General features: G+C 45.5%; 1 protein-coding gene across 1 annotated transcript; it reads left to right on the top strand.

Annotated features, from left to right (window-relative positions):
* Positions 1–7,496: 7,496 nt before the first annotated feature.
* Positions 7,497–9,092, top strand: LOC121837254 (tigger transposable element-derived protein 6-like). The gene is made up of 2 exons (XM_042292838.1): positions 7,497–8,092; positions 8,519–9,092. Exons 1-2 carry the CDS (start codon positions 7,497–7,499, stop codon positions 9,090–9,092), a joined length of 1,170 nt encoding a protein of 389 aa, XP_042148772.1.
* The last annotated feature ends 2,031 nt before the right edge of the window (positions 9,093–11,123 follow it).

The following is an 11,123-nucleotide window of genomic DNA, read 5'->3' as shown; positions in this document are numbered from 1 at the left end:
GAGGAAGACCGCGGTTTCAAAGAACTTCTCACAGAAGCTGTTTCCAACTATTGTCTTTTATCCCGCTCTACACTTTCGCACGTGCTTGTGCCACGGATGTATGACGACACACGAAAGAAGGTGAAAGCAGAGTTCAACAGTGCTTTTGAAGGCGGCACTACCGCTCTTGCCTTCACAAGCGACATGTGGACATCGCGCGCTAACGAAAGTTGTGAGCTTCACCTGCCATCTTCACACTCCAAAATTCATGATGAAGCGGTTCACACTGAACATTTGACACATGGCTGCCAGTCACAGTGCTGGGAACATCGCAACTATGCTGGACAAAATGTGCCGTGACTTGGAGATACCCGATGAATGTGCGAAGTTCATCGTAACGGATAACGGGCGCAACATCCGTGCTGCGGTAAGGAGACTTCCGTGGACTGAAAGAGCGTGCTTCGCGCATAGACTTCAACTGGCGATTAATGACGCGAGGTCCCGTTCGCCGGCCATTGATTGCCTATGCAAGAAAAAAATGAGGTATGTCATCGGATATTGCAAGCACAGTTCATCAGCTCAGAAGTGGCTCGAGGAGTGCCGAAAGAAGATGGGAAAGGACACACTACGTCTGGTGCAAGACGTGGAGACGAGATAGAATATCTGCAGTCTCTAATGTCGTCTCGCCTTCTGGAACTCAAGGTAGTCACTGTGGAGCTTGCTACCTCGGACTGTGACATCGATGGACTTGTTTTATCAGAGTGGAAAGATGCCTCTGAATATTTACAAGCATTGAAGCAATTGTTTGATGCCACTACTATTGCCAGTATTGAGAAGTATTTGTCTTTGTCCTCCCAAGTTCCCATGATTTTTTATTTGCTTCACTGTTAAGGTAACTCTGCCGGGGCATCAGAATTTCCCGCAGAACTGACAAGATCCATCAAGTCAAGGTTGACTCTGTATGAGGAGGACAAGAAAGCATGCCTTGCTATGTTCTCAGACCCACGCTTCAAGTCTACTATTTTTAAAGCCGAAAAGAAAAAATTATTAGGGCTAAAAGCTCTGGTTCTGCAAGAGCTAGCCTCATGTGATGGTACTGAAGAAACCTAGCCGGAAGCTGCAACACAGTCACAAGAGCAAGGCTCAACGCTGTCAGCAGATGTTTGGCAAGCATTTGACCACTTAGCCAAAAGTGCAATGAAAAGCAAAGTGGTTTCAACCTCAGAATGGGAATTGGTAGCGTATGCGGAGGGAGGCACTGCTAAAGAGAGAGAGAGCGATACGTGTGGGTGGTGGCGAACTGTCGTGTGCTTAAGATATCCTAGTCTGACGAAGCTTTGCATCAAACACCTGACAATACCTGCCACCTCAGTGCGAGTGAGAGTCTTTTCTGTGGCTTGAGGTGTAGTTTCCTCTCTAAGGGAGCGCCTCCTACCTGCCCATGTGCAGCAGTTAGTTTTTCTGTATAACAATCGGTAATCTTCTCTAAAACTATAATTTTTACTTTTGTGCTTTTATTCCCGTTAGTACCAGTGAGGCAATCCGACATGTGAAAATAAAAATGATGTGAATAAATGCACCTGCCTTGGACTATTCGATATTCGATTCGATATTCGAAGCTAACTACTCGTATTCGATTCGTATTCGAAAATATTAATATTCGCACATCCCTAATGTATATATATATATATATATATATATATAAGTGAAGCGCGATATTCTTTGCTATTGTGAGCATTTTTCAAGCGATGAAAGCATGAATGGGCGCCTGCTGGAGTATCTATCTATTCATGGTTGCGTATACTACATTAAGAAATATATTCCTGGTTTCAAAATTAGACAGTGACTTTAATTTGGGATATTCCGGCGTGCGTTCTTGTGAAACAATCGCGTTCTGACTGATTCTGTTTATTTTTGAAATGAGGGCGTGAGAAGTTCGTTCTGTGCGCTGAAAAAGGAAGCCTTTGGAACCGATAGAATCTGCCCTCCACAAGAAGGATTATTCATGTAAAAGATCGAAGATATATTATATGAACCTGGTTGGGATTATATTACGCTCAAGTGCACGTAACCTTCTGAAGAACTCTGTCATTGAATCAAATATTGGTGTCAAAACAAAACCGTATTTCGTAGGTAATGTACTTCGAAACAACACGTGAACACAGAACTTGCGTCTCGTTGGCATACGTCCTCTGTCCGAGAATATTTGCGAGACCACCTGCCTGATATATACGCGTTTTATTTGTGGCGTTTGCATTTCTGATTTTAAAGAACAAACACGTTAAGTAGATTGGAGACAGGTCGTACAGTTAGTGCTTTTGCGATGTTTCATTCGCAGAAAACATATGAGAGAAGTCGTTTTGTTTCCTTGCTGTCCCATTGCTGCGTAACTTACCTTCGTACTATTCGTGCTGCAGGGTCACTGAATTTTTTTAACTTTTGTTTTTTGCTTGGAAGGGACGCGACGAAGCACGAAGAGAGCCACATGCAAATCATTGCTTGGAACTCCATGCGTACGCCTTGCACGGGGATGGCTCTAGCCCATTCTTCTTGCTTCTCAGGGTTTAGAATACAAAATGACAGACTTGCGAATTAAGCATTGGTCGGGTTAAAAAGTACATCGGCCATGCTTTAGAGCAGCTGTGTAGCCTTTCACACGGAAGAGTAGTACATGGAAATGAGCATGCGTGCATTTCATGTTTAATTATGGTCCACCACCTCAAGGAAAACCGTAAACTAGCCGAATTCTTCTCGTCACCGACGGCTTTCGCGTTTGCTTGCCGTCAGCGCAGTGGCATACAAAGTTTATTGAGGGAAGTTTGAAGATCGATGCTTTGTTCCTCCTGTTCATGACCGCGTACAACTTCCGTAAGTTTCCAGAGAAGGCGAAGCTTTTAGAAGACGGGCCAATTCAGTCACACGCGTTTGTGATATCTCTGACAGGGAATCGTGGAAGAAAGATTTCGAGGACTTACCTGCCTCGATTCACGTAACTTCCCTATTTTAAAACACACGTTTGACAAACTGGACGTTGCATTTTTACAATACAATTTCAAAAGCAACCGTGATAGCGAGCAGAGAGAATCGTATCTTATTTACCAATTTAATTCAATCCGGGCCGGTATTAATGCAGATCCCGGTATAATGTCGTCTATGCATGCAACCTACCTTGATCGCCCTGTAGCGGAGTGACTGTAGCTAATTCAATCCGATTAGTACAACCCTTGAATTTTTCCGTGTGTCTTTCTGTATTACCTGTTGATGAGTCAACAGGTCATGACCTTCAACAGACATTTTTCACCTCTTGCTCCTTTTTGAATGTTTTGGGACTGTGGTTAACACTGTTAAATTTCCGTGTGTTTTTTTTCTATTTTCTTTCTTTCTTTTTTTTTTTTTTTTTTGATCCTGCGGATTTGTTTATGCGCTTTGGCCGAGCGTGGGCTTGATTTAATATGTGCGCTTTTGTCACTCCTTTTTTAAATGCAGGGGGTTGTCTATACGTGTCGGTGTTGCTTTACTGTGTGCGCTTATTTCGTTTTTTTTTTTCCAAGCAGGGTTTCGTCTATGCGCTTTGGCGTTGATTTACTGCGTGCGCATATTTTTTTTTTTTTTTTTTTGACTGTGCTTTGCTCGGCTTTGCGTTTTTCTGCGACGTGCGTTGCTGGCCATCTGGGCCGATCCAACTCTGTGAACGTGACTGCGCCTTTCGTACGTGACGGCTCTCCGTTCCTGGGGTAGCGAAAACTGACGCGGCCTTTGGTTGGCTCCGATGGCTGACGGCGTCTGCTGCGGCCGGGCGTGGAGTGAAACGGAGTATAGCAGCGTTTTTTACTTGGGCATTTTTACACGTGATCTGACACGTGACGCGATCCAGGTGTGGAAACCGAAAACAGCTCGGTAACCGATTTTGGCAACCAGTCTTGAAGAAGGCCTTTCTCAGGCCGAAGCTTCGACTCACTAAAAGCTTTAAAACTCCAACAACGTTTCCAAGTGCGACTCCATTACTTTATATATATATATATATATATATATATATATATATATATATATATATATATATATATATATATATATATATTTATATGGTGTTTCAGAGAACGCAGGCCAAATCGCTCCTGGGAAAACTACTAATCGCAACGAAAAAATACTTGTGGCGTTTTGGTCCTGGGCCAGGCGCCCATTTAGAAAAAGGATTAAAGTCCGAGATAACTAAGTTGTTAATTAGTTTTACGTAATTAATTTTTTTAATATTGTGCTTAATGGCATTGTTTAAATTAGAAATTTCCTCAACATTATCGGAAAACACTAAATCAAGAAATTGCAGAGCGACAGAAAGCACGCGAAGCATTTTACGGCTTTCTGAAAAACCGCAAAAAATCGACAGGTTTCTAAGTTTCGGTTTGCTATCGGAGCGCATCTCAGCCCCGGCGGCACCGTGCCCCGTGGAAAGATAGTGCAACCAGCCTCTGCTGCGCTGTCATCGCGCGACGCAGCAGAGGCTGGTTGCACCATCTCTCCACGGGGTAGCGGTGCCGCCAGGGCCGAGATGCGCTCCGATAGCAAACCGAAACTTAAAAAACCCTTCGATCTTTTGCGCTTTTTCAGAAAGCCGGAAAATGCTTCGCGTGCCTTCTATCGGTCTGCAATTTGTTGATTTAGTGTTTTTCGATAATGCTTAGCAATTTTCTAATTTAAACCATGCCCTTAAACAGAATATTAAAAAAGTTAATTACGCAAAACTAATTAACAACTTAATTATCTCAGACTTCAATAATTTTTCTAAATGGGCCCCTGGCCCAGGACTAAAACGCCACAAGCCTTTTTTCGTTGCGATGAGTAGTTTTCGCAAAAGCGATTTGGCCTGCGTTTTCTGAAACACCCTGTATATATATACATATACCCACGCCTTCGGCCTCCCACCACCATGCCCGTTGTATATATATATATATAGACAGTCGAATCTCGTTAATTCAAGCTTTGCTTTATTCAAACAAATTTTCAGTTCCCCTCGAGTTCGAATTAACGAGATTCAACTCTCTTTCTCTTTCTTTCTCTCTCTCTCTTTCTATATATATATGTGTAAATATATATGTACAACAGTATAAAATAACGGAGTGAGGGAGACAAATTTCACCTAGTTATACTTTAAACGGTGCCACTATATAGGGGAGACACGACTGTAGCAGTCAAGCAAGGCTCAAGTGAGAGCTGCTCTTCCTCACTTTGGTTGGGATCGATTAGCTGGCGGTTTGAGCCACCCAGGCCGGTGGGCGGGTTGGCTATTCCTCTTGGTCGCTTCTCACCGAAAAAGCCTCTCCTGCGCACCGAAGCAGTTGGGCCGATTTCGCGGTTAGCTGATCTTGGGAATGCTCTTTGACCGGCGGTAATGCACCCTGCCCGCTGCATACAAATAGTGAGGACAAATGTCCGCCATCAGAAGGCGTGGGGCATGATTTGAGCTGTGTTTCCTTCTCGGTGGAAAATGTCTGTGGTGGTTTCCATATTCAAATCTAGAGATCCGTGTGATGTAAATAAGTTTTGTTCAGTGTCACCTTTGTGCGGATTTTCAAATCTTTTCGGAAATGTCATCAATAAAAGTCTATGTGGTGATTTGGGGTGAGCGTGGTGATTTCCACGGGCAAGAAAGAAAGCCTTCACTGAGGGAGAAGAAAAAGAAGCAGGTCGAAGAAGAAGAAGTGTGGAACTCGACGGGACAGCATCAGGCCGGCGGGCTGTGCCTTGCAACTTTACGCAAGGTCGTCCGTCGACAGGTCGACAGAGTCTTGCAGCTACACGCAAGACCCGACTACGAAGACGCCGCCCCCTAGCCACACGTCAACAGACGGGTTGAGACATCCAACCAAGCCATCGCTGCAACGCTCGCCAGGCTTCGAACACTGTCGCATCGCTCCCCGGCAAGGCCTGTAACACTCTTGTTTCATACTGTCAGTGACATTCGTTTGTGCGGTTTTTGTAATAATCTGTATATAATGTCTTAAATCTTTAATCATATTTATCCTATCCAACCACATTGTCTTCGTGTTCCGTCTCTCTGTGTCACACACCTGCGAGCGTAAACTAGTCCACCACAGTCTACATTTTTATTTAAAAAAAAACAAAAAAAAAACACCAATGCAGGGCGGCTTCGTGAAAGGCAGATCTATTGAGAGAAATACGAGTGTTTTTCTCGGGCTCTGCGCGTCTTTAGTACACAGCCGTGGTCAAGTAGACACTATTATATTTTCTATGTCAAAGGTTTCACATTACATGCTTTTGTCCAAACTGAGTAAGTATGGCTTATGAAGGACTTACTGTTCATGGTTTCCAAGTTACTTGGAAAATCGCCAGTGTCGAGTTAGTGTTTCTCAGATTGTATGTCTCAGCCGCCCACACCACTATCAGGTGTGCCCATGGCTCGAACCATGGCCGTTGTTGTTTTTAGTATTCATTAATGATTTGTCGTCGCAGGAGCACATTTTCAAAGCGTTATTGTACGCCGGTGACTTGATACTGTTCAGAAAAACTGAGAACGTGCAGGACTGCTTTGTGTTACAAAATTACATATGTTCTGTTGAGCAGTGGTGCAAAATAAATAGACTGCTAATAAATCTCAAGAAAAACTTGGTATTTTCAATGAGAAAAATACAAGAGTGCATCGTGTTCAACTATATTGTCTCTGGCAGTCAAATAGAGCGCGTGTATCTTGTACGGGACCTTGGTGTTCAAGGGCACTCCAGGCTGGATTTTCCCCAGCATGTGTTCAACATTGCCAGTCAGGCACTACGATGGCTTGGAGCTGCAACACGGCTAACAATGCGAATTCGCAGAGCACACTGCATTCGCTCTCTTTTGTTGTTCTCTTGTCCGGCAGCGTTTAGAGTTAGCACATGTAATTTGGAACTCTGTTCCTTTATGCTATAACAATGTAATTGAAAATATCCAGCGGAAGTTTATTCGTATTGTGTACGATAGACACATTGATCGCCGCCATTTTTAAAGCTACAGTTACGTTTTCAAAGACCCTGGCCTTTATACAGTCGAACCTGTTTATAACGAATCCGGTTAGAACGAATTATGGTCTTTATCGAACACACGAAAATTTAAGATCAATATTTATGAGAAATATACTTTCTATAACTAACCACACATCGGATATATCGAACTGCGAGCGCCCGCTACCGCCCCCGTGGAGACGCGCGGGCTTCCCTGCAATGCACAGAGTGACAGAGGACAAGAGAAAACCAAGAAAAACACGATGGCCCTTGAGGAGATGAGTCACAAAACCGACTGCGAACGCCCGCAACCGACCCCCGCGGAAGCGCGCTGGCTTCCCTGCCATGCACGGAGCGACAGAGGACGAGAAAACCAAGAAAAACACGATGACCCTTGAAAAGATGAGTCACAACACCGACTGCGAACGCCCGCAACCGGCCCCCGCGGAAGCGCGCTTTCCAATGATAGAGCAAGCGTGCAATGACGTTCTGATGACGTCATCCTGCAGCCGTACCAGGCCGGACATGGCTCTCTTGTTCCTAGCGTTTTGCCGAGGAGGCTCGTTGTTCTTTGTGTCCTTCCTGTTCCCGCAAGAGATGGCGACCAAGGTGCGTTCATCGTTGCCGTTCTCTACCAAGGTGGAAATAATCCGGCGCGTTGAACGCGGCGAGAAGTCAGAAGTCGCCGCATCCTTCAAGATCGCCAGAAGCACGCTGAGTACGATACTGAAAAACAAGCCAGCGATCCTGCAAAAGGCCCGAGATCGACCGAACGCCGACGGAAAGCGCATTCGGGCGCCTGCCTTTGACAGAGTGGAAAAGGCGCTGTACGCGTGGTTTTTGGATATTCGCGCTCGAAACCTTCCAGTTTCGGGCCCCATGTTACAGCAGAAAGCAAAAGACTTTGCCTTTTTGCTAGACGTTCAAGCTTTTAGTGGCGGATCCGGATGGCTTCAACGGTTCAAGGAACGTTACGACATCGTCGGCAAAGTTGTCGCCGGCGAGAGTCGAGCAGTCGACAATGAAAGCGTCAAGAAGTGGATCGCCGAAAACTGGCCAGCAATTACGGAGCAGTACAGGCCCTGCGATATTTATAATACCGACGAAACCGCACTGTTTTGGCAGCTTCTACCCAGTCGGACCTTGGCACGACAAGGCGAGAAGTGGCATGGCGGCAAGCTGAACAAAGCTAGAATTACGGTGCTCCTCACCACGAATATGGACGGGAGCTGCAAGCTTACGCCACTGATCATCGGCAAGAGCAAGGCCCCTATGTGCCTACGGGGGTGTCGGTCTCTTCCAGTGAAATACACTTCAAATGGAAAGGCCTGGATGACAAGGGTGTTGTTCGAGGACTGGCTGCGCGACTGGGATGAGAAGTTGTCCGAGAGTGGCCGCAAGATTTGCCTCTTGCTCGACAATTGCTCCGCGCATCACTCTGGTGCCACGCTAAAAAACATTCAGATTCGTTTCCTGCCCCCTAATGCGACATCGGTGCTGCAGCCGCTAGATCAAGGCATCATCCGTGCCTTCAAGCAAGGTTACAGGAAGCGTGTAGTGGAGCAGCTGCTCACCAAGCTGCATGTGGGAAAAGAACTGAAGATTGATTTGTTGGGTGCTATTGAAATGCTTAGCCGTGCTTGGAGCGACATCGCGCCTAACACAATTAAGAATTGTTTTCGCCACGCGGGACTGTACCTGGATAACGACAGAGCAAGTACCGAAGAGGCAATCGACGTTACGGATGACGACTTAAACGAGATGTGGAGAGACCTCGGCCGTCTTCCCGACGGGGTCCCGGATGGCGTGGAGCTGGAAGATTTTCTCGGAGTGGATGATGATGTCGCAGTGACCAGCAGTCCTTCAGACAACGAAATTGTCGCCGAGGTCGTGGCGGCTTCAGCAAACGACGCCGACGTCGAGGAAGCAGAGGACCCAGAGGCACCTTGCCCGACGCTTCACGAGGCGCTTGCAGCGACGGAAGTGCTCCGTCGCTACTGTTTTCAGATTCAGGGAGGTGGACTAATTCTGGTAAACCAGCTATCTCGCGTCGAGGACGAAATTTTGAAGGACGCAGTAAAAGCGAAGACGCAGGCAAAAATTACCAGCTTCTGTCGGTAATATCAAAAGAACAGGTAATAAAGACTTCTCTCTGTCGTTTATGCCACGACTTTTTTTTCCTTCTCAATTTTACGGAATTATCGTGTTCATTTATTTTCTGTTACCTAGAAATTTTCGGGATTTCTTAGATGATATGTTTCAATATTGAAATTTATTGATAGAAATATGAATACATATGTTCCATCATGAAAGCTGCCTCGCGATAACACGGCTCTGAGCGCCGGCGTGAGGCTCGCTACGCTCGGCAGCCTTCGCCGCTATTCCGCGCGGTTTCCTTTCATCTCTCTCGCTTTTGCTGTCCTCACGAAATAGCGATATTTGCTGTAACAAACTACTTGATATATCGAACTAAAATGCGTGTCCGATGGAGTTCGTTATAAACGGGTTCGACGTAGTACCCTTCATGATAGGAGGCTTGCACGTGGCATGACATTTTTACGCAATGTTGTACGCGGTACACTTGACTGTGATGAGCTATTGACATCGCTGTGTTTCAGAGTCCAATCTGAGAAACACATAAATGTCTGCACACTTTTTATACAGATACGCACGTCAAGTGTCCAATAACATAGTTGCAAGAGACAAACTTTAAAAATCTGGAACACGACATTTTTACCTAATTATTTTTTACTGCGCTTTTGACAACCGTGTTTCTTCTATAGTGTTTATGCATTGTACCACTAAAGCATTATATGTCTGACAGACACTTTTGCCTTATCTTACTTTATTTGTTCGATTTCACTTATTTCACGCTTATTTTACTTTTCTTCTTACTCTGCCTTTGGCAAAGACAGTGACTTTGTCTAATTTGACGAAGTGCACTGTCTTTTAGATCTCTCGGCTGATGACAGGCACTGGAGTAAACTGTCTATTCATCAATTTATCTCGCAAAGTTCGAAGCAGCTATAGCGACACGATTACCCGCTCCTCCAACATATACAGGATGGCCGAGTCGCAGCAGCAATGTATCTATAATATGTAGGTTGTCAGGCTAAGAGAGATGACCTGCCTGTTATGCCTCTCAATGCTCGCTCTCATTGCTCGTAGTCAAGCTTGGTACAGAATATCTGCGTGAATTTCTGATGACAGTATGACAGTAAAGACTCGGTCCCACCTATTTTGGTTAGCGGCCACTGTCACCGTGCTGCTGGCTACAGTTCGTTTCATCATGTGTCCAAGCCCAGTGGAAGGAACGAACACGTACAACCCCAAAAGACAAATCGAAATCGAAGTTATTGAGTAACTAGGCGCTCTCTGTAAATGATTGGTTTTTGTGATGACGGAACACCTACAGAAACAGGACGAACACCATCGATGGCCGCTGCAGGACACTACAAACCGTCAAAGTCAATCCAATGCTGTGTGAGGTTCACGTGACCTTTGGGAAGGTGCGCCATGACGCGTGGTACGTGTAGTCTCGTGAGACTTTCTTAGCGTCGGATTATTTGGGAAGGCTGGTAAAGATTGCTGCGGTCTACATTAAGGCAAAACGCAGTGCAGCCCGTCGTGCGAGTGTTCCAACTAGGATTGGCAGCGGAAGTGCCATAGGGCCTGATATTTATTCCCCGGTTTTCTCACTATCTATGCTTGAGGGCCATACTGGAGGTTTGGGGAATAGTCTTCTCCTGAAATACGGCCACACAGAAAACTTGAACAGACCACTCTCGTAATCGCTTTTTGTGCGCTGCCCCGTTTTTTTTTTTTTTTCTTTTTTTTCTACTGGGTGGTGGAGCGCGTCTTGAGCATGTGCAGTAGCTCTCGACTGTGTAATGAACAACGCCTACTCCGGTGAAACAAACAAAAAAAAAACTTTCAGTTTTTCTATTCTGGTCAAGAAGGAAGATCAGCGAAGCTGTACGCTCGTCTTATGTGTTTCTTCTTCGTCTTCGTCTGTTTTGTGCGCTGTTTCCTACGATGAATTCCCACGAACTCGCCCAGCTATTCATTATTTTATGATAGCTGGAAACGTTACCGCCATCTATGAGCGACGGCGGCAACCAGACTGGTTGTCTGGTTGCCGCTGTTGCTCAT

Source organism: Ixodes scapularis, unplaced genomic scaffold, assembly GCF_016920785.2.
Source record: "Ixodes scapularis isolate PalLabHiFi unplaced genomic scaffold, ASM1692078v2 PGA_scaffold3__209_contigs__length_174095766, whole genome shotgun sequence".
In the NCBI taxonomy this organism is placed as follows: Eukaryota; Metazoa; Arthropoda; class Arachnida; order Ixodida; family Ixodidae; genus Ixodes; species Ixodes scapularis.
This window is presented reverse-complemented; position numbering and strand designations above follow the sequence as displayed.

Excerpts from the sequence above, each read along its gene's own strand:
- LOC121837254 (XM_042292838.1), top strand. The coding sequence starts at position 7,497 with ATGGCTCTCTTGTTCCTAGCGTTTTGCCGAGGAGGCTCGTTGTTCTTT. Across the intron at positions 8,093-8,518 it reads GACGAAACCGCACTGTTTTG|GAAGCGTGTAGTGGAGCAGC; the intron begins GCAGCTTCTACC and ends GCAAGGTTACAG.